Here is a 25030-nt window from a genome sequence, read left to right as displayed (position 1 = left end):
ACTAACAACCAGGATGCCACCCCTGCCAGTCCACTAACACCCAGGATGCCACCCACGCCAGTCCACTAACACCCAGGATGCCACCCACGCCAGTCCACTAACACCCAGGATGCCACCCACACCAGTCCACTAACACCCAGGATGCCACCCACGCCAGTCCACTAACACCCAGGATGCCACCCACGCCAGCCCACTAACACCCAGGATGCCACCCACGCCAGTCCACTAACACCCAGGGTGCCACCCACGCCAGTCCACTAACACCCAGGATGCCACCCACGCCAGTCCACTAACACCCAGGATGCCACCCACGCCAGTCCACTAAAACCCAGGATGCCACCCACGCCAGTCCACTAACACCCAGGATGCCACCCACGCCAGTCCACTAACACCCAGGATGCCACCCACGCCAGTCCACTAACACCCAGGATGCCACCCACACCAGTCCACTATCACCCAGGATGCCACCCACGCCAGTCCGCTAACACCCAGGATGCCACCCACGCCAGTCCGCTAACACCCAGGATGCTACCCACGCCAGTCCACTAACACCCAGGATGCCACCCACGCCAGTCCACTAACACCCAGGATGCCACCCACGCCAGTCCACTAACACCCAGGATTCCACCCACGCCAGTCCACTAACACCCAGGATGCCACCCACGCCAGTCCACTAGCACCTAGGATGCCACCCACACCAGTCCACTAACACCCAGGATGCCACCCATGCCAGTCCACTAACACCCAGGATGCCACCCACGCCAGTCCACTAACACCCAGGATGCCACCCACGCCAGTCCACAAACACCCAGGATGCCACCCACACCAGTCCACTAACACCCAAGATGCCACCCATGCCAGTCCACTAACACCCAGGATGCCACCCACAACAGTCCACTAACACCCAGGATGCCACCCACACAGTCCACTAACACCCAGGACGCCACCCACACCATTCCACTAACACCCAGGATGCCACCCACACCAGTCCACTAACACCCAGGATGCCACCCACACCAGTCCACTAACACCCAGGATACCACCCACACCAGTCCACTAACACCCAGGATGCCACCCACACCAGTCCACTAACGCCCAGGATGCCACCCACACCAGTCCCCTAACACCCAGGATGCCACCCACGCCAGTCCACTAACACCCAGGATGCCACCCACGTCAGTCCACTAACACCCAGGATGCCACCCACGCCAGTCCACTAACACCCAGGATGCCACCCACGCCAGTCCACAAACACCCAGGATGCCACCCACGCCAGTCCACTAACACCCAAGATGCCACCCACGCCAGTCCACTAACACCCAGGATGCCACCCACAACAGTCCACTAACACCCAGGATGCCACCCTCACCAGTCCACTAACACCCAGGATGCCACCCACGCCAGTCCACTAACACCCAGGATGCCACCCACGCCAGTTCACAAACACCCAGGATGCCACCCACAATAAAATGTCGCATTAGTTGCACTTGTGTCCTTTTACCTAACATATTGTCCGTAATTCTACCAACATTATTACAGTGTGAACTGCTGATTTTCGAAATCATTAGTCATTTTCAAATAGTTTTGTTGAATGCAATGCTATTGAATCAAGCTTAATCAAACATTTTTTTTGGATGTGAGTATTAATACTAGATCCAATATGAACAAGCAGGATAAATATTCTCTTAGTCTGGAAGTGTGTTTCAAGTTTGAGATGGTGTGCAGTATATGATGTCTGGAATGTGTTCTCATTACCGTAATCAGTGCTAAATTATCATGTCTCTGCCTCTCGAACCCTCCATGCCCTCTCTAAAACCTTTTCCGTAATTTTCGTCTATTATACCACCTTCCAATCACCATAGATTTCTACATTCTCTTGATCAAAGTATCTTATTTTGCTCTATACATTCTAATTTACCAATCCATTGGAACACCCCCGTCTTCTCCCTGAATTATACCCTTCATCCCATCACTCCATCTAATTTATTCACATCTTGTTAGAATATCTGTACAATATTCCCACTACATATTAATCTCATACTTAGTAATATCAGTGCCTGTAGCTTCCTCGCTGGAACATTCAAGGACTGTGCTTTGCACTCATACATAAGTGTTGGCATCTCTATACCCTTCTATGTTCTCCTTTTTTCATCAATGATAATTTTCTGTCAACTCTATTCAATGATAGTGTAATATTTTCCCAACTCTATTCTATGATAGTTAGTGCATATGATAGTGCACAGCTGGTCGTGACTGTAGTCAGTGTCCCCAACATTAGTAAATATTCTGTTGACCAGAGTTTGATTGTGATCCTCTAACCACCACAATTATTATTATTATAATCAAGGGGGAAGCGCTAAACCCGGAAGATTATACAGCGCTTGGGGGGGGGGGGATGTGGAAGGCATTCAGGCTTAATTCGGGGAACTGGAGCACAGATCCAATTCCCTAAATCAAGAGCCCCTCACCAACATCAAGGAACCTTCCTTGAGGGGTAACCACCACAATAATGTTGAAGCAGTTAAGTAACCAGTCAAGAACCACCATGAACGCTGGTGTAGTTAAAAGCAATTGCAACTTGTATATATACTACCAATAATTCAGAGTCATGTACCTATATATCTGTTATATCTATGTGACTCTGATGGGTTAGTATTATACCCCTTCAAGAATTTTCTATTATTTCACATACACTTTTTAAATTGCACCAAAGTGGTTGGGCCACTTACCTTTTATATCCTACCTCTCTCCCCCCTCCCACCCTTTTCCAATATTTCTATCCTTACCCATCCTTCTTCCTTACCCATCTTACCAAAGACTGTGGTCATAAAAAGAAGAAGGCTGCTTGAATGGAGTATAGCTGACTGGGTGGTTGGTTATGTGCGGAAGGTAGACCAGTGTAGGTAGAGAGATCTAGGTGAGGTCTCTTTATCTTCGCAAGATAGATGACCAGACTTACCTGGAGTTCATTACCTTTGTAAATTGTGAGTTCATTACCTTTGTAAATTGTGAGTTCATTACCTTTGTAAATTGTGAGTTCATTACCTCTGTAACTTGCTCAGCTATCAAAACTTTGGAGTCCAGTCCCTGGACCAATTATGTACCTCTGTAATCTTTTGACTACCGCCCACAGGATGGGTATGGGGTGCATAATAAACATATTAAACTAACTTAAACTAACTGCCACCCACACCAGTCCACTAACACCCAGGATGCCACCCACACCAGTCCACTAACACCCAGGATGCCACCCACACCAGTCCACTAACACCCACGATGCCACCCACACCAGTCCACTAACACCCAGGATGCCACCCACGTCAGTCCACTAACACCCATGATGCCACCCACGCCAGTCCACTAACACCCAGGATGCCACCCACACCAGTCCACTAACACCCAGGATGCCACCCACACCAGTCCACTAACACCCAGGATGCCACCCACACCAGTCCACTAACACCTGGGTACCTACTTGCTTGATGAATGGGGCAGGTGTAAGGAAACATGCCCAGTGTTTCCACCTGCCCGAAATGCCCCGGCATGATAGTGGCTTTCTTAGTACTTAATTAACAAATTAAAATTGTAATTATATATTGTAACCTTTGTAAAGAAATTATCTTTATTCTTTTATTCTTTATTCTTTTCACCTGGCCGGCCGGTGATCGAACCCAGGACACTGTGTGTGTGTGAGGCCAGAGCGTTGTCTACCAGGCCACGGGACACCTTGTAATATCTTATTATGTAAACGTTAAAAGTTAAAACATGGTCATATGTTTTGCAAATGTAACTTAACTTAAATCAAGTCATTGTTCTATGTTGTGCAGATTTAACCTAACCTGAGGAAGCACAGCCTGATGTGACTACTCCGCCAGTGGTAGATATGGGATGGTCATGCTTTGGTTTACATTTGATTTGCCTTTGTTCACCTTTGCTGTGATGACCAGGAGCTGTAATACTAACCACTGATTGGACCTGACGTCCCACATGTCCCGAAGTAAATATTATTTTTCCTAATATTTCCCAAAATAGTAATTTCTACAAGAAATAAAAAATTTTGCTGAAATGTAGAAGGCGTCTTGTATTTTGTTAAAGAAAATCACAGGTGATTTGTCAAGAGGACTTAAGTGTCCATGTTACGTACTTTGGACACAGATAGTGCATCATTAGGTCATTTGAGAGATATTCAGCTCAGTAGTTTGTAGTACTTGACTTTTCCCCAGGATGCGACCCACAACGATCGACTAACTCCCAGGTACCTTTTTACTGAAGTTTAATAGGGACATTGGGTGTGAGGAGACTCACCCATATGTCTCAACCTGCCCAGGATACCACCAAAATGTTCATATGGAATAGTGAACTGGTCATGGACTGGGGCGTTGGGGCGTTGACCCCCAAAAGAATCTCCAGGTATACTCCAGGTATGGAGCTCAGACATCACAGGTGATACTACCATGGAGAAGAGTCTTGGTTACATTTATTTTCCTTATTTTCCAAGTACAGTGGACCCCCGCATAACGATCACCTCCCAATGCGACCAATTATGTAAGTGTATTTATGTAAGTGCGTTTGTACGTGTATGTTTGGGGGTCTGAAATGGACTAATCTACTTCTCAATATTCCTTATGGGAACAAATTCGGTCAGTATTGGCACCTGAACATACTTCTGGAATGAAAAAATATCGTTAACCGGGGGTCCACTGTATAACATTGCATTTACAGGTTAGGAGTTGTTAGTTCCTAGTCTACAGAGATGCCTCCATACAAATGTTACAGGTATACAATAGTGACAAGCTGATAAATAAAGCACATATGCAACACAATGGTATCTTTATATCCCTTATTTTGGAAATCAAGATACCGAGGTGTTGTGCATCTTGTTTACCTACCCTTAATATGACATTTTAGCTTGCTAAATATTTGACCAGTTCGCCATTACACATTAAATATAATTTCCCAGTGTATCTGTAATTGAATGTCTGGTATGGGGAGATATCTTCCTGCAAATTTTTTTCTACTATTTCACATTAATTTATCTGTCTTAATGTCTCTCTTATATTATTTTATAATACCCTTATTTCCAAAGATTGGTAATTTGTTGTAGCTTTTTCTGGTGCCATTAATACTCTTTTTGTTTTTTATCATGGTTTTTATCCTTTGAGGATAAGTCACTGCATCCTATGAAAATGGACAATGGTTAATGATAATTACAGTACTGTGAACCATTTTCCTCTGTTTTACCTTCCCTGTTCAAGTTACTTTATATTGTCAGCACTCAGGTTTTGTAATATTTCAGGTTATAACAGAAATAGAAGGAAAGAAGATATTAGGGTTTGTTTGTGGCACACTACTTATGGTCCGCTTAAAGAATAGAAGACTAGACGGACATACTGCTCTTGAGAAATGCCTCATCCAGGACTGGCTAACCTACTGTGCCACGGACCTCTTCCACTGCCCCACCTTTGAGGTAAATAGTAATTTTTGTGTTAGCTTGAGATTAAATAAGTAGCATCTCTGTGGCTCATCTTTGCTTCTTAATTTCCAGTGGTGTCCTCGAGTTATCATTTCTTGCCTCTCAAACAGACTATCCCCGTCTACCTTATCAATTCCCCAGAAATGACCTATACACTTTCCTTCCAGATTCCACCCTCAGATTTATATTCCCTCTTAGTCATCCTGTTTTGCTCCATCCTCTCTGAATACCCAAACCACTTTAATAAACCCTCCTCAGCATTCTGAATTATACTTATACTAACCCCACACTGTCTTCTAACCTCCATGCTATGAATTCTCTGCATAATATTTACACCACACATTGCTCTCAAACCTGACATCTCCACTGCTTCCAGCCTCCTCGCTACAATGTTTGAAGGCTATGCCTCACCCGCATATAAAAGTGTTGATGCTACTATACTTAGGTACAGTATTGTCCTCTTGGCCCCGCATAGATAAACTTTTCTTTCCACAGATGCCTTATTGCATTCATGAAGCACTAAACCCACAGGGGATATACAACACCAGGGGAGTAGGAGGCAGTCACATTCGACCCAAGGAAGGGGGGACATGTCCAGTTCCTTGGATCAAGAGCCCCTCACTAGCATCACCATTTTGTATTAAATGCCTTTTATTTTTTATTAAATTGTGCAGCTGTATAAATTGCAATGTTTGTATATTATAAACTCATTAAGTGCTAAATCCGAAAGGATCATACAGCGCAATGTTTGTATAAGTTATGCAGTCTTTTCATGTTTTTAAATATTTAGCATGTGCTGTAATTTTAATTTTAAAATCACGTTAAATGTGTTTTTTCTCATCAGACCCTCAATGTGTGTCTGCAGTACATCAATAAAGAGTTGGCACATCATTCTTACCTTTGTGGCTACACACTGAACATTGCTGATGTGGTCGTGTTCCTTGCACTTCATCCCTTCATTTCTAACTGGAGTTTCCTTCAGAAGGTAGTGCAGCAAAACCCTAATTTGTATGTACCATTTAAATATTTAGCTCTTGCTGCCCTCTTCCAAAGGGTAAAAACATTTTATAGCTTTTTCGTGTAATCACCTATTTGGGGTTACAGTATGTTAAGATGGAGAAGCATTGCAGTAGGTTTACAAGCCCATACTACATAGATTTTCCTTGATCTCAACCCTTCTCACTCACATATTTGTAATTTTTTTTTATATTAACACACTGGCTGATTCCCACCAAGGCAGGGTGGCCCAAAAAAAGAAAAACTTTCATCATCATTCACTCCATCACTGTCTTGCCAGATGGGTGCTTTACACTACAGTTCATAAAGCTGCAACATTAACACCCTCCTTTGGAGTGTAGACACTGCACTTCCCATCTCCAGGACTCAAGTCGGCCTGCCGGTTTCCCTGAATCCCTTGATAAATGTTACTTTGCTCACACTCCAACAGCACATCAAGTATTAAAAACCATTTGTCTCCATTCACTCCTATCAAATACACTCATGCATGCTTGCTGGAAGTCCAAGCCCCTCGCACACAAAACCTCCTTTACCCCCCCTCCAACCTTTCCTAGGCCAACCCCTACCCCACCTCCCCTCCACTACAGATTTATACACTCTCAAAGTCATTCTGTTTCACTCCATTCTCTCTACATGTCCAAGCCACCTCAACAACCCTTCCTCAGCCCTCTGGACAACAGTTTTGGCAATCCCGCACCTCCTCCTAACTTCCAAACTATGAATTCTCTGCATTATATTCACACCACACATTGCCCTCAGACATGACATCTCCACTGCCTCCAGCCTTCTTCTCACTGCAACATTCATCACCCATGCTTCACACCCATATAAGAGCATTGGTAAAACTATACTCTCATACATTCCCCTCTTTGTTTCCAAGGACAAAGTTCTTTGTCTCCACAGACTCCTAAGTGCACCACTCACCCTTTTCCCCTCATCAGTTCTGTGATTCACCTCATTTTTCATAGACCCATCTGCTGACACTTCCACTCCCAAATATCTGAATACATTTACTTCCTCCATACTCTCTCCCGCCAAGCTGATATCCAATCTTTCGTCACCTAATCTTTTTGTTATCCTCATAACCTTACTCTTTCCTATATTCACTATTAATTTTCTTCTTTTACATACCCTACCAAATTCATCCACCAACCTCTGCAACTTCTCTTCAGAATCTCCCAAGAGCACAGTGTCATCAGCAAAAAGCAAATGTGACAACTCCCACTTTGTGTCTGATTCTTTATCTTTTAACTCCACACTTCTTGCCAAGACCCTCACATTCACTTCTCTTACAACCCCATCTTCCTTTCTTTCTTTCAACACACCGGCCGTATCCCACAGAGGTGGGGTGACCCAAAAGGAAAAATGAAATTTTCTCCTTTTATATTTAGTAATACATGTATATACAGGAGAAGGGGTTACTAGCCCCTTGCTCCTGGCATTTTAGTCGCCTCTTGCGACACGCATGGCTTACGGAGGAAGAATTCTGTTCCACTTCCCCATGGAAACAACCCCATCTATAAATAGTATATTGAACAACCATAGTGACATCACATATCCTTGTCTAAGGCCTACTTATACTTTGAAATAATCTGCCTCTTTCTTACATGCTCTAACCTGAGCCTCACCATCCTCGTAAAAACTCTTCACTATTTTCAGTAACCTACCTCCTATATCACACACCTGCAACATCTGCCACATTGCCTCCCTATCCACCCTGTCATACACCTTTTCCAAATCCATAAATGCCACAAAAACCTCTTTAGCCTTATCTAAATGCTGTTCACCTATATGTTTCACTGTAAACACTGGGTCTACATACCCCCTACCTTTCCTAAAGCCTCCTTGTTCATCTCCTATCCTACTCTCCGGCTTACTCTTAATTCTTTCAGTAATAACTCTACCATACACTTTGCCAGGTATACTCAACAGACTTATCCCCCTATAATTTTTGCACTCTCTTTTGTCCCCTTTGCCTTTATACGAAGGAACTATGCACGCTCTCTGCCAATCCCTAGGTACCTTACCCTCTTCCATCCATACATTTATTAAATAATAGCACCAACCACTCCAAAACTATATCCCCACCTGCTTTTAACATTTCTATCTTTATCCCATCAATCCCAGCTGCCTTACTCCCTTTCATTCTACCCACTGCCTCACGAACTTCCCCAACACTCACAACTGACTCTTCCTCACTCCTACAAGATGTTATTCCTCCTTGCCCTATACACAAAATCACAGCTTCCCTATCTTCATCAACATTTAATAATTCCTCAAAATATTCCCTCCATCTTCCAGATACCTCTAACTCTCCATTTAACCCTTTCAGGGTTGACAGGCCCTCTCAGAGACTTGTTCTCAGGGTCCCCCAAATTTCAAAAAAAAAAAAATTATTTTTTCTTATGAAAAGATAGAGAATCTTTTCCCGATCATAATGACACCAAAAGTATGAAATTTGATGGAAAACTTACGGAATTATGCTCTCGCGAAGTTAGCAGTCTCGACGATGTTTACACATCGGCGATTTTGCCCACTTTGAGCCCTATTTTCGTCCAATTCCAGTGTACTTGTCGACAAAAATCATAACTATTTCTCTAGAACTCCATTTTTTCTATCGAATGAGTACAAGAAACCACCCATTTACCAATTTCAACTATCCAATAAAGTGGTCAGAATTTAGCAATTTTGCCAGTTTCACACAAATTTCAAAGGTGCCAATTTCCGAATAGGGTCCAGGATAAACAAGAAACACATTCCTGGCACTAAAATAACATTTCCTCTGTTTATTAGTAACATCCCCACACCCCTCTTACATTCTTTTGCTTTCCACTTTGAATTTTTATTCTCACAAAAAAATTGAAGATTTACTGTTATGCAGACTACTGCATTGGTGTAGAAATGGTATAAATAATATCAGCGCACTTGTGAAAGAATATTAGACTCACCAGTTGACATGTATTAGACACACAGCATGATTTGTTTACTTTTGAACTTTGGTAAAAATCGAACATTTCTGCTATTTTGAGCTCAATTTCAAGGTACTTTTCTTTGTAAAAACAGTCAAAATCATCTCAATTTCTGTAATATTTCTTCCATTCTATAAAATGAGACCAGGAAAACTAGAATACAACAATAAATACCATACAAAAATACACTGCAAAGTCGCTGTTTTAATCCAAAAACACGGTCAAAGTTTTTTTTTTTTCTCATTACGCACTGTGTGCTGCAGGATTCTTTTTTATACCATGCACACTGACCACATAGACCCATTCTTTCATATGTAAGCCTACCAGCTTTCTCTCACTAGATTTGAGGGCACTAGAATTTAGGCGTACTAGAGCGTCAAAAACCCTGGCTCGTAAGCCATACTAGTACGGCCGAAACCCTGAGAGGGTTAATAACTCTCCTCTCCTATTTTTAACTGATAAATCCATTTGTTCCCTAGGCTTCCTCAACTTGTTAAGCTCTCCAAAACTTTTTCTTATTTTCAACAAAATTTGTTGATAACATCTCACCCACTCTCTAAATTTTCTTCACCACTCTCTTAACCTCTTAACCTTTTTATTTGTAAACTCTGGTATATTTAAAGTTACCAGGTATACCAAGAGAATTGCCAAACAGATATTTTCTACAGCCTTTTTAAATTTTAATTTAAACAAATTAAATTTATTATTTAAAGTTTTTTCTTGGTTAGATACTACTCAATGTCCTATACAGTATACAGGCAGGCTTCACTTTACAGTGTTTTGTTAATGCAGCAGTTTTCAGTTATACCCATTCTTCATTTATTCAGACTTCCTACTGTAAATATATTCACCACTCGCTTTAAGCTCAGGATGAAAATATTTTAAGGTAAGTAACATGTTTGTAAGTCCTCGACTTGCAAACATGTTGAGAATCTTCTGTATTGTGTGTAATATTAATTAACCCTTTGACTGTCACAGGCCCCTTTCTGAAACTGTCATTCTATGTCACAAAAGTTTTGGAAAAAAAAATTATTTTTTCTTATGAAATGATAGAGAATCTTTTCCCGATGGTAATGACACTAAAAGTACGAAATTTGGTCGAAAACTCATGGAATTACACTCCCACGAAGTTAGCGATCTCAGCGACATACACACATCGGCGATTTCACCTACTTTGAGCCCTGTTTTTGGCCAATTCCGTTGTTCTAGTTGACCAAACTCATAGCTATTTCTTTAGAACTCCATTTTTCTATCAGTTGAATACAAGAAACCGCCCATTTACCAATTTGAACTACCCAATAAAGTGGTCAGAAATTGGCAATTTGGCCAATTTCACACAAATTAAAAAAGATGCCAATTTCAAAATAGGGTCCAGAATAAACAATGCAGACATTCTTGGCACTAAAATAACATATCCTCTGTTCATTAGTCACGTCTCTAGGCCCCTCTTGTATTACTATTACTTTCTATTTTGATTTTTTTTCATACAAAAAATACAAAATTTACTGTTATGCAGACTAATGCATTATTGTAAAAATGGTATAAATAGTATCAGTGCACTAGCGAAAAACTATTAAACTCCCCAGTTGACGTGTATTGGACGTGTAATTTGCTTACTCCTGAACATTGGTAAAAATCGAACATTTCTGCTACTTTGAGCTCAATTTCAAGGTCGTTTTCATCGTGAAAGTAATGAAAATCATCTCTATTTCTATAATATGTTTTCCATTTTATCACCTGAGATCATGAAAACGAGAATACAACAATAAATACTATAGGAAAATACACCTCAAAGTTGACATTTTAATCCAAAAAAACGGTCAGTTTTTTTTCTCATTACGCACTGCATGCTGCAGGATTTTTTTTTATGTGGTGCACACTGACCACACAGACCCATTCTCTCACATGTGGGCCTACCAGCTTTCTCCTGCTTGATTTGAAGCCGCTAGAATTTACGCGTATAAATACATCAGAAACAGTGGCACGTAAGACGTATATATACGACGTAAACAGTCTAAGGGTTAATATATCATTATTGTGTATAATATCATTATTATACATGATAGAGAAGGTCCCCAACATGTTCTTAAGTTAAAGACTTCTTGCATTATAAATGTTATACACAACATGTTTGTAAGTTGTCAACTTGCTCTACTATATATGCATTTTTTAGTCCTACCTCTTTTGCTAACTTAATACTGTATATGATAATGTAAACATGTTATCAGGCTTTTATATGTATTTGAAAGTGAAGAAAGGCTGTGTTTCACATTACAACAGTAGCTCAGAACTTAACCTGATGTATAAGTGGCCCTCTTGTATCATTACAACAGTAGCTCAGAACTTAACCTGATGTATAAGTGGCCCTCTTGTATCATTACAACAGTAGCTCAGAACTTAACCTGATGTATAAGTGGATCCTCTTGTATCATTACAACAGTAGCTCAGAACTTAACCTGATGTATAAGTGGCCCTCTTGTATCATTACAACAGTAGCTCAGAACTTAACCTGATGTATAAGTGGCCCTCTTGTATCATTACAACAGTAGCTCAGAACTTAACCTGATGTATAAGTGGATCCTCTTGTATCATTACAACAGTAGCTCAGAACTTAACCTGATGTATAAGTGGCCCTCTTGTATCATTACAACAGTAGCTCAGAACTTAACCTGATGTATAAGTGGATCCTCTTGTATCATTACAACAGTAGCTCAGAACTTAACCTGATGTATAAGTGGCCCTCTTGTATCATTACAACAGTAGCTCAGAACTTAACCTGATGTATAAGTGGCCCTCTTGTATCATTACAACAGTAGCTCAGAACTTAACCTGATGTATAAGTGGATCCTCTTGTATCATTACAACAGTAGCTCAGAACTTAACCTGATGTATAAGTGGCCCTCTTGTATCATTACAACAGTAGCTCAGAACTTAACCTGATGTATAAGTGGCCCTCTTGTATCATTACAACAGTAGCTCAGAACTTAACCTGATGTATAAGTGGCCCTCTTGTATCATTACAACAGTAGCTCAGAACTTAACCTGATGTATAAGTGGCCCTCTTGTATCATTACAACAGTAGCTCAGAACTTAACCTGATGTATAAGTGGCCCTCTTGTATATTTCTCCTGAACTGCACTTACAAATTTATAGTTAAGCATGTGGTGGTGTATTTTCAGTGTTTACTGTTGTAATTGTGCAAGTTTGCACTTTTACACAGATCTACCACTTATTTTGCAAATAAATTCTTTTCAGAATCATTGTTTGATGATTGTATATGCAATTATTACATCTATCTTTTCTTATATATCAAAAATGACATTTAAATTTATTCCATTTTATTTTGTAATTAATCTCTTGACTCTAGAAACAATTTTGCACCATGTCTTGAACTTTTTAAATTTGAATTTTTTTAGGCGAGAACAGAATATGACAGGTGTATATTCCAGCGAGAACAGAATATGACAGGTGTATATTCCAGTGAGAACAGAATATGACAGGTGTATATTCCAGCGAGAACAGAATATGACAGGTGTATATTCCAGTGAGAACAGAATATGACAGGTGTATATTCCAGTGAGAACAGAATATGACAGGTGTATATTCCAGTGAGAACAGAATATGACAGGTGTATATTCCAGCGAGAACAGAATATGACAGGTGTATATTCCAGTGAGAACAGAATATGACAGGTGTATATTCCAGTGAGAACAGAATATGACAGGTGTATATTCCAGTGAGAACAGAATATGACAGGTGTATATTCCAGTGAGAACAGAATATGACAGGTGTATATTCCAGTGAGAACAGAATATGACAGGTGTATATTCCAATGAGAACAGAATATGACAGGTGTATATTCCAGTGAGAACAGAATATGACAGGTGTATATTCCAGTGAGAACAGAATATGACAGGTGTATATTCCAGTGAGAACAGAATATGACAGGTGTATATTCCAGTGCGAACAGAATATGACAGGTGTATATTCCAGTGAGAACAGAATATGACAGGTGTATATTCCAGTGAGAACAGAATATGACAGGTGTATATTCCAGCAACAGAATATGACAGGTGTATATTCCAGTGAGAACAGAATATGACAGGTGTATATTCCAGTGAGAACAGAATATGACAGGTGTATATTCCAGTGAGAACAGAATATGACAGGTGTATATTCCAGTGAGAACAGAATATGACAGGTGTATATTCCAGTGAGAACAGAATATGACAGGTGTATATTCCAGTGAGAACAGAATATGACAGGTGTATATTCCAGTGAGAACAGAATATGACAGGTGTATATTCCAGTGAGAACAGAATATGACAGGTGTATATTCCAGTGAGAACAGAATATGACAGGTGTATATTCCAGTGAGAACAGAATATGACAGGTGTATATTCCAGTGAGAACAGAATATGACAGGTGTATATTCCAGTGAGAACAGAATATGACAGGTGTATATTCCAGTGAGAACAGAATATGACAGGTGTATATTCCAGTGAGAACAGAATATGACAGGTGTATATTCCAGTGAGAACAGAATATGACAGGTGTATATTCCAGTGAGAACAGAATATGACAGGTGTATATTCCAGTGAGAACAGAATATGACAGGTGTATATTCCAGTGAGAACAGAATATGACAGGTGTATATTCCAGTGAGAACAGAATATGACAGGTGTATATTCCAGTGAGAACAGAATATGACAGGTGTATATTCCAGTGAGAACAGAATATGACAGGTGTATATTCCAGTGAGAACAGAATATGACAGGTGTATATTCCAGTGAGAACAGAATATGACAGGTGTATATTCCAGTGAGAACAGAATATGACAGGTGTATATTCCAGTGAGAACAGAATATGACAGGTGTATATTCCAGTGAGAACAGAATATGACAGGTGTATATTCCAGTGAGAACAGAATATGACAGGTGTATATTCCAGTGAGAACAGAATATGACAGGTGTATATTCCAGTGAGAACAGAATATGACAGGTGTATATTCCAGTGAGAACAGAATATGACAGGTGTATATTCCAGTGAGAACAGAATATGACAGGTGTATATTCCAGTGAGAACAGAATATGACAGGTGTATATTCCAGTGAGAACAGAATATGACAGGTGTATATTCCAGTGAGAACAGAATATGACAGGTGTATATTCCAGTGAGAACAGAATATGACAGGTGTATATTCCAGTGAGAACAGAATATGACAGGTGTATATTCCAGTGAGAACAGAATATGACAGGTGTATATTCCAGTGAGAACAGAATATGACAGGTGTATATTCCAGTGAGAACAGAATATGACAGGTGTATATTCCAGTGAGAACAGAATATGACAGGTGTATATTCCAGTGAGAACAGAATATGACAGGTGTATATTCCAGTGAGAACAGAATATGACAGGTGTATATTCCAGTGAGAACAGAATATGACAGGTGTATATTCCAGTGAGAACAGAATATGACAGGTGTATATTCCAGTGAGAACAGAATATGACAGGTGTATATTCCAGTGAGAACAGAATATGACAGGTGTATATTCCAGTGAGAACAGAATATGACAGGTGTATATTCCAGTGAGAACAGAATATGACAGGTGTATATTCCAGTGAGAACAGAATATGACAGGTGTATATTCCAGTGAGAACAGAATATGACAGGTGTATATTCCAGTGAGAACAGAATATGACAGGTGTATATTCCAGTGAGAACAGAATATGACAGGTGTATATTCCAGTGAGAACAGAATATGACAGGTGTATATTCCAGTGAGAACAGAATATGACAGGTGTATATTCCAGTGAGAACAGAATATGACAGGTGTATATTCCAGTGAGAACAGAATATGACAGGTGTATATTCCAGTGAGAACAGAATATGACAGGTGTATATTCCAGTGAGAACAGAATATGACAGGTGTATATTCCAGTGAGAACAGAATATGACAGGTGTATATTCCAGTGAGAACAGAATATGACAGGTGTATATTCCAGTGAGAACAGAATATGACAGGTGTATATTCCAGTGAGAACAGAATATGACAGGTGTATATTCCAGTGAGAACAGAATATGACAGGTGTATATTCCAGTGAGAACAGAATATGACAGGTGTATATTCCAGTGAGAACAGAATATGACAGGTGTATATTCCAGTGAGAACAGAATATGACAGGTGTATATTCCAGTGAGAACAGAATATGACAGGTGTATATTCCAGTGAGAACAGAATATGACAGGTGTATATTCCAGTGAGAACAGAATATGACAGGTGTATATTCCAGTGAGAACAGAATATGACAGGTGTATATTCCAGTGAGAACAGAATATGACAGGTGTATATTCCAGTGAGAACAGAATATGACAGGTGTATATTCCAGTGAGAACAGAATATGACAGGTGTATATTCCAGTGAGAACAGAATATGACAGGTGTATATTCCAGTGAGAACAGAATATGACAGGTGTATATTCCAGTGAGAACAGAATATGACAGGTGTATATTCCAGTGAGAACAGAATATGACAGGTGTATATTCCAGTGAGAACAGAATATGACAGGTGTATATTCCAGTGAGAACAGAATATGACAGGTGTATATTCCAGTGAGAACAGAATATGACAGGTGTATATTCCAGTGAGAACAGAATATGACAGGTGTATATTCCAGTGAGAACAGAATATGACAGGTGTATATTCCAGTGAGAACAGAATATGACAGGTGTATATTCCAGTGAGAACAGAATATGACAGGTGTATATTCCAGTGAGAACAGAATATGACAGGTGTATATTCCAGTGAGAACAGAATATGACAGGTGTATATTCCAGTGAGAACAGAATATGACAGGTGTATATTCCAGTGAGAACAGAATATGACAGGTGTATATTCCAGTGAGAACAGAATATGACAGGTGTATATTCCAGTGAGAACAGAATATGACAGGTGTATATTCCAGTGAGAACAGAATATGACAGGTGTATATTCCAGTGAGAACAGAATATGACAGGTGTATATTCCAGTGAGAACAGAATATGACAGGTGTATATTCCAGTGAGAACAGAATATGACAGGTGTATATTCCAGTGAGAACAGAATATGACAGGTGTATATTCCAGTGAGAACAGAATATGACAGGTGTATATTCCAGTGAGAACAGAATATGACAGGTGTATATTCCAGTGAGAACAGAATATGACAGGTGTATATTCCAGTGAGAACAGAATATGACAGGTGTATATTCCAGTGAGAACAGAATATGACAGGTGTATATTCCAGTGAGAACAGAATATGACAGGTGTATATTCCAGTGAGAACAGAATATGACAGGTGTATATTCCAGTGAGAACAGAATATGACAGGTGTATATTCCAGTGAGAACAGAATATGACAGGTGTATATTCCAGTGAGAACAGAATATGACAGGTGTATATTCCAGTGAGAACAGAATATGACAGGTGTATATTCCAGTGAGAACAGAATATGACAGGTGTATATTCCAGTGAGAACAGAATATGACAGGTGTATATTCCAGTGAGAACAGAATATGACAGGTGTATATTCCAGTGAGAACAGAATATGACAGGTGTATATTCCAGTGAGAACAGAATATGACAGGTGTATATTCCAGTGAGAACAGAATATGACAGGTGTATATTCCAGTGAGAACAGAATATGACAGGTGTATATTCCAGTGAGAACAGAATATGACAGGTGTATATTCCAGTGAGAACAGAATATGACAGGTGTATATTCCAGTGAGAACAGAATATGACAGGTGTATATTCCAGTGAGAACAGAATATGACAGGTGTATATTCCAGTGAGAACAGAATATGACAGGTGTATATTCCAGTGAGAACAGAATATGACAGGTGTATATTCCAGTGAGAACAGAATATGACAGGTGTATATTCCAGTGAGAACAGAATATGACAGGTGTATATTCCAGTGAGAACAGAATATGACAGGTGTATATTCCAGTGAGAACAGAATATGACAGGTGTATATTCCAGTGAGAACAGAATATGACAGGTGTATATTCCAGTGAGAACAGAATATGACAGGTGTATATTCCAGTGAGAACAGAATATGACAGGTGTATATTCCAGTGAGAACAGAATATGACAGGTGTATATTCCAGTGAGAACAGAATATGACAGGTGTATATTCCAGTGAGAACAGAATATGACAGGTGTATATTCCAGCTTTGGTCTAGGGAGCATTTATGTATCTTTCAGCATTTGACATTTGGTTTATTTTGGATACAGAAATAATAGGCGGCATGAGGCTCAATCTCAGAATTTCTTTATTAAGGTTTTATTCATTGGAAATTACAAAACTTATATATTATGCTAAATGTATGATTTAAGATATTAACTGTCTTAAGAATATATTTTTATATAAAGAATCTTCAAAGTTCTGATAAAAATGTTTATTGTACAAATCTTTCTTCTTTCAACACACCGGCAGTATCCCACCAAGGCGGGGCAGCCCAAAAAGAAAAACGAAAGTTTCTCTTTAAAATTTAGTAATTTATATGGGAGAAGGGGTTACTAGCCCCTTGCTCCCTATTGTACAAATATTATAGGTTAATATTCTTTTTCAGAAAACATAACTACAGAAAATTTTAATCTGACACACCATTTCAAAACTTACGAGACAACTTTGAAAATTGCAGTTTTTGTCAGGGTTTAATTAATGTTCTGTTATTTTTCATGTGATCTTTTAAAAATGTATGTCAGTCATGTACAGTATATAGTAAGGCTTTATTTAATTTTTTATAAGAAATAGTAACTGCACATTCATTACCATTTACTAAATGGTACATAAAAACTATTAAAGTAACCACGACAGTGTAACAGATAAACTGACAAACTAAATTACTATTACAAGCAGAACTAAATGCTAAACCCAGAAGGGTCATACAACACTACACTGTAGGGTCATGCTAAAGGTGTAATATACGTGATCAGAGACCAGCAAGAGTGAAGAGTGTGCCAGAAGTAGAGTTGGTAAGGGAGGTGAGGGGTGCTAAAGGGAACTATAATCAAAGTTGATGTAAATAGACTAAAGAATTCTAAAGTGAGGATACAATGCTCGCCATTTCCTGACAGTGTGGTGCTTTTACATACCTACCACTTATACTTACTATCCCTTGCTCAGTAATAACCCACGTGAAGACTTATACTTACTATCCCTTGCTCAGTAATAACCCACGTGAAGACTTATACTTACTATCCCGTGCTCAGTAATAACCCACGTGAAGACTTATACTTACTATCCCGTGCTCAGTAATAACCCACGTGAAGACACAATTAAATTTAATTTTTTTCATGTGGGTTATTATTGAGTGTTATCAAGTGTTTATTACATTTTCTTTAGTTACTACCAGGTATTTTTAGTGAGTAACGAGTGCATGATTTTTACTATTACATATACGTATATTATTTGTAACAGTTTTCCCTATTTTATTAACAGGAGCAATACATGAACATTTCCAGATGGTTCAGCGCTATGCAAAAGGACGAGAGCCTTCGAGAAACATATGCTCCAGTTCAGTTCTCTCGAACATTGTTGTACTGACAATATTAACTACCTGTTGACAACATTGATTATAAAGAAAAAATGTCTTATTTATTTTCCTACAAGTCTATATATATTTCTTTTCTTTCAACACATCTGCTGTCTCCCACCAAGGCAGGGTGACCCAAAAAAGAAACACTTTCACCATCATTCTACACTTTCACCATCATTTACACATAATAATCATACATATATATATACGTACTCCATGTACATATTTCACTGAGTGAAATAGTGTACTATACTCTTGATTGGAGTCCAGCAATTAAGGGGATCACATATTTTGTTTTTTCAATAAAACTAGTTGACTAGAGAATTTTATTGGTAAATGACTTAGACATATGTGTCTGTGTCACAATGTGTATCTATCACTGCATACATCTGTGTAATGGCACGTGTCTCTCGGCACATACACCTGTGTATAAGGACACTCATCACTGGGTGATGGCTCGTGCTGTACGCTGGATGAGTTTCTTGAGCAGCTTACCCCAGCGTCGCAGCAGTAGACGTACAGCTCCATGCCCATGACTGAGGTCACTTGATAACTCCTCCAGCTGCACCGAAAACACCAAAGACAAATTAGTCCTAAAATCTGAGCAAGTATAGATGGATAGAGCCTCTCTTTCTGTAACTGCAGCAAGGGGCTTTTGATGCAGGGAATCTGATTTGTCCTCCCATTCCCTGGATGAAACCTGAATGCCTCCTATTCCCCAGGTGTTATATAAACCCTACAGGTTTGGCTCTTCCCTGATAAAAATAAGACCTATTACCTGCCCCACTAAGGGAGGTTCCATGATGCAGTAAGGTTAAGAAAATTATATTGCATCAGTCAGTTTTTTAAACTACGTTAAATAGTTTAGAAAACAACGACAAGTTGAAGAATGAGACACTGGGCAACTCTTGGTTATATTTACTGTGGAAACATTTCACCAGCCAAGACTGATGGACAGAACACGTTGACTCCAGGCCGAGGGACTGATTCCCCTCAAGCTACTACTCTTCCTCCATTCTTCACTGTATTGGACTGGTAAAGCCCTTGTGCCTTAGTGCTTCTTTTTGATTATAATAATAATAATAATAATTCACTGTATTGGACTGGTGAAGCCACTGGCTGGTGAAACGTTTCCAAGGTGGATTGAACCTGATAACGTCCCGTTCATGAATGTAATGCAGTTCCTGTTAGCAGATAAAAGATGGAACTTCCATCACACTGGAGACCAGGACAACATGGCTGACATGTAGGTAAAAATTAAGTTGTGCTCAGGATTAAGCTTACTCTAGTCCAAAAAGCAGTGCTGTATGACTCTTTTGGGTTTAGTGCTTAAGTTGATGATGACAATCAGTCCTGAGGAAAAGGCTGTTTGAAGACAAACCCTTGTGTTGAATGGCCCACATGGGTTTACTGCTTTACATATAAAGTGTGCAAGTGAAAATGGCAGTTTTTAGTGCAAATATTGACCCTCGTAGGTTTAACACTGTTTTGATTATTATAATAATAATTGGTGCACATATAAAGATTATACTCATGGGTAATGCTTGACAGGTCATACAGCACCTAGGTTACTGGAGGTAATACTTGACAGGTCATAGAGCACCTAGGTTACTGGAGGTAATACTTGACAGGTCATAGAGCACCTAGGTTACTGGAGGTAATACTTGACAGGTCATAGAGCACCTAGGTTACTGGAGGTAATACTTGACAGGTCATAGAGCACCTAGGTTACTGGAGGTAATACTTGACAGGTCATAGAGCACCTAGGTTACTGGAGGTAATACTTGACAGGTCATAGAGCACCTAGGTTACTGGAGGTAATACTTGACAGGTCATAGAGCACCTAGGTTACTGGAGGTAATGCTTGACAGGTCATAGAGCACCTAGGTTACTGGAGGTAATACTTGACAGGTCATAGAGCACCTAGGTTACTGGAGGTAATAATTGACAGGTCATAGAGCACCTAGGTTACTGGAGGTAATACTTGACAGGTCATAGAGCACCTAGGTTACTGGAGGTAATAATCAAGCTTGATCCAAGGAAATTTAGTGCTTCTTTTTTATTATAATAATTGATTCAAGGAAGAAGAGGTACAGTGGTCCCTCAATAATCGTCCATAATCCGTTCCTGGAAGTGGGACTATTATTGAAATGGACGATTTACGAATCAATTTTCCCCATAAGAAATAATGTAAATTCAATTAATCCGTTCCTGACACCCAGAAGTATTAAAACAAAAAATTTTTTTACATGAAATATATATGTAGTACATAAACAATACAGTGGCACATGATGAATTAAACATTAACAGAATAAAACTTACCTTTATTGGCGATTCTTCTTTGTGTATGGAAGACTGGAGAAGGGGACTGATTGGATGATTTATTGTTTGGAAGGGGAATCCCCTTCCATCAACACCTTGGGTACCAATTGCTTTTCTGGGGTTACTTCTCTTCTGTGTTTCTTAATGCCACTAGGACCACCTTGAGAGTCACTGGAGTTCTGTCTCGCAAAAAAACTGTCCAGAGAGCTCTGTTTCTGGCGTCTCTTTAAAACTTCCCTAAAATGGGCCAAGACTCTGTCACTGTACAAGTTGCCGATATGGCTTGCAACATCCTTCTCTGGGTGATGTTTCTCCATAAATCTTTCCATCCTACCCCACATTTCAAAAATCTCCTTAATTTCTGAAGAAGGCACCTTCTTCCATCTCTCTTCCTCCTCCTCTGCAGCAAGATTCTGAGCTGCGATCTGTTGCTCTTCCTGCTGAAGCTCTTGCAGCTCCTCAGTGGTTAGCTGTTCGTTGTGGTCCTCCACCAGCTCTTCCACATCCTCCAAACTCACATCCAACCCCATGGAACTCCCCAGTGCCACAATGGATTTAACAACTGACATAGGCTCATCAGGGTCAGCCCCAAACCCTTCAAAATCCCTCTTGTGGACACAATCTGGCCACAATTTTCTCCAAGCAGAGTTCAAAGTCCTGGTAGTCACTCCCTCCCAAGCCTTACCTATAAGGCTTACGCAATGGAGAATACTGAAGTGTTCTTTCCAAAAATCTCGTAGGGTCAAGCGAGTGTCTGAGGTCACATTCAAGCACCTTTCAAACATTGCTTTGGTGTAGAGTTTTTTAAAGTTTGCAATGACCTGCTGGTCCATGGGCTGGGGGAGAGGAGTGGTATTCGGGGGCAAGAACTTTACTGTGATGAACCCAAACTCCTTCAGAATTAGGTCATCCAAGTTTGGAGGATGAGCAGGTGCATTGTCCGTTACTAGGAGGCACTTGAGATCCAATTTCTTTTCCAGGAGGTAATTCTTCACACTAGGGCCAAACACTTCATTGAACCACTCGACGAAAATTTCCCTCGTGACCCATGCCTTACTATTAGATTTCCAAAACACACACAATTTACTCTTCATAACATTGTTTTTCTTGAACACTCTGGGATTTTCAGAATGGTACACTAGTAATGACTTCACTTTGAAATCCCCACTAGCATTAGCACAGAACATTAGCGTCAGCCTGTCTTTCATAGGCTTGTGTCCTGGAGGGCCTTTTCCTCTTGTGTAATGAAGGTCCTCTTTGGCATTTTCTTCCAAAAGAGGCCTGTTTTGTCACAATTGAACACTTGTTCAGGTTTCAGTCCTTCACTGTTTATGTACTTCTTGAATTCATGCACATATTTTTCAGCCGCCTTGTGGTCCGAACTGGCAGTCTCACCATGCCTTACCACACTGTGTATGCCAGTACGCTTCTTAAATCTCTCAAACCAGCTTTTGCTGGCCTTAAAATCACTCACATCATCACTAGTTGCAGGCAATTTCTTTACCAAATCGTCATGCAACTGCCTAGCCTGTTCACAAATAAGCAACATCATAAGACTATCTCCTGCTAATTGTTTCTCATTTATCCACACCAATAATAACTTCTCAACCTCTTCCAGTACTGGTGATCTCATTTTTGTCAGCATATTTACCCCCTTTGCAACAACAGTGTCCTTGATTTCCTTTTTCTTGGCTATGATGGAAGATATGGTTGTACGGGATTTGTTATACATCCTGGCCAGTTCGCCCACACGTACGCCACTGTCATATTGTTCAATGATGTTTTTTTCAAATTCAAATTCAAATTCAAAGTTTATTCTCTATAAGGATTACAATGCTGAGTTTACAGAAATTTGGTTATTGTGTGGTTTACATGTAGTAAAATTGTGATTACAGAGTGTACCACTAGAACGCTTAGCATGGCTAGGCATTTCGGGCATACTTAGTTTTATTCTTAATTGTAAAATATTACAAATTATGAGGTAAGTTGGTATTATGGCTAAGTGACTAAATACTAGTTTGTGAGTTTAGCAATGTGAATGCTTTTGTTTTGGCACAGTACATAGTTTCAGTATTGGAGTATCACAGGATTCATTATTTTAAGATTGAGATTAATATTTCTGTTTATGGTCAAATGAGTGAGTGAGTGTAAGTGTGAACCACCAGGTGGTATTCGTGTAGTTAGTTGACGGGGTGTATCAGGGAGATAAGATGTTTTCTAATGGTAGTTTTGAAGGTGATGAATGTGTCTGCAGTTCTAGAGTTCTCAGGTAGGGTATTCCAGATTTTAGGGCCTTTGACATACATTGAATTTTTGTAAAGGTTTAGTCGGACACGGGGAATGTCGTAGAGATGTTTGTGTCTGGTGTTATGCCTGTGGGTTCTGTCACAACTATCAAGAAAGCGTTTTAGGTCAAGGTTGATATTAGAGTTTAAGGCCCTGTAGATGTAGATTGCATAGTAGTAAGTGTGGATGTACTGAACTGGGAGTAAGTTTAGGTCTATGAAGAGTGGGGGGGGGTGTTGCCAGGGATGGGATTTAGTGATTATTCTTACTGCAGCTTTTTGTTGGGTTATTATTGGCTTTAGGTGTGTTGCTGCAGTTGATCCCCAAGCACAAATAGCATAGGTGAGGTATGGATAAATAAGTGAGTGGTCTCAACTATTGGATCACTACTACAAGTAGTGAGTGGTCTCAACTATTGGATCACTACGACAAGGTCCTAAATGCACTAGAAGACAAAAAGAATGCAGATGTAATATATACAGACTTTGCAAAAGCCTTCGACAAGGTAGTAGGTTGGTAGACAGCAACCACCCAGGGAAGTACTACCGTCCTGCCAGATGACTGTGAAACAAAAACCTGTAACTGTTTTGCATGATGGTAGGATTGCTGGTTTTCTTTTTCTGTCTCATAAACACGCTAGATAACAGGGATATCTTGCTACTCCTACTTACACTTTGGTCACACTTCACAGACACGCACATGCATATATATATATACATACATCTAGGTTTTTCTCCTTATTCTAAATAGCTCTTGTTCTTTTTTATTTCTTCTATTGTCCATGGGGAAGTGGAAAAGAATCTTTCCTCCGTAAGCCATGCGTGTCGTATGAGGCGACTAAAATGCCGGGAGCAATGGGCTAGTAACCCCTTCTCCTGTATACATTTACTAAAAAAGAGAAGAAGAAAAACTTTATAAAACTGGGTTGTTTAAATGTGCGTGGATGTAGTGCGGATGACAAGAAACAGATGATTGCTGATGTTATGAATGAAAAGAAGTTGGATGTCCTGGCTCTAAGCGAAACAAAGCTGAAGGGGGTAGGAGAGTTTCAGTGGGGGGAAATAAATGGGATTAAATCTGGAGTATCTGAGAGAGTTAGAGCAAAGGAAGGGGTAGCAGTAATGTTAAATGATCAGTTATGGAAGGAGAAAAGAGAATATGAATGTGTAAATTCGAGAATTATGTGGATTAAAGTAAAGGTTGGATGCGAGAAGTGGGTCATAATAAGCGTGTATGCACCTGGAGAAGAGAGGAATGCAGAGGAGAGAGAGAGATTTTGGGAGATGTTAAGTGAATGTATAGGAGCCTTTGAACCAAGTGAGAGAGTAATTGTGGTAGGGGACCTGAATGCTAAAGTAGGAGAAACTTTTAGAGAGGGT

At 39.9% G+C, this 25030-nt stretch overlaps 2 protein-coding genes across 2 annotated transcripts in view; one reads left to right on the top strand and one right to left on the bottom strand.

Annotated features, from left to right (window-relative positions):
• The window catches only part of AIMP3 (aaRS-interacting multifunctional protein 3), a 21958-nt gene extending 2875 nt beyond the window's left edge, over positions 1-19083 (top strand). Inside the window, exons 2-4 of the mRNA XM_070098125.1 lie at positions 5297-5467; positions 6318-6458; positions 18947-19083. Of these exons, the coding sequence (XP_069954226.1) occupies positions 5297-5467; positions 6318-6458; positions 18947-19051 (417 nt within the window). The 3' untranslated portion in view covers positions 19052-19083. The remainder of the gene's footprint in view (positions 1-5296; positions 5468-6317; positions 6459-18946) is intronic.
• A 71-nt stretch (positions 19084-19154) lies between these two features.
• The window catches only part of LOC128684426 (uncharacterized), a 157549-nt gene continuing 151673 nt past the window's right edge, over positions 19155-25030 (bottom strand). The window contains exon 6 of the mRNA XM_053770574.2: positions 19155-19605. Coding sequence (XP_053626549.2) covers positions 19486-19605 — 120 coding nt within the window. The 3' untranslated portion in view covers positions 19155-19485. The remainder of the gene's footprint in view (positions 19606-25030) is intronic.

Source organism: Cherax quadricarinatus, chromosome 4 (genome assembly GCF_038502225.1).
Source record: "Cherax quadricarinatus isolate ZL_2023a chromosome 4, ASM3850222v1, whole genome shotgun sequence".
Lineage (NCBI taxonomy): Eukaryota > Metazoa > Arthropoda > Malacostraca > Decapoda > Parastacidae > Cherax > Cherax quadricarinatus.
The sequence above is the reverse complement of the archived record's forward strand: the minus strand, read 5'-3'. Positions and strand labels throughout refer to the sequence as shown.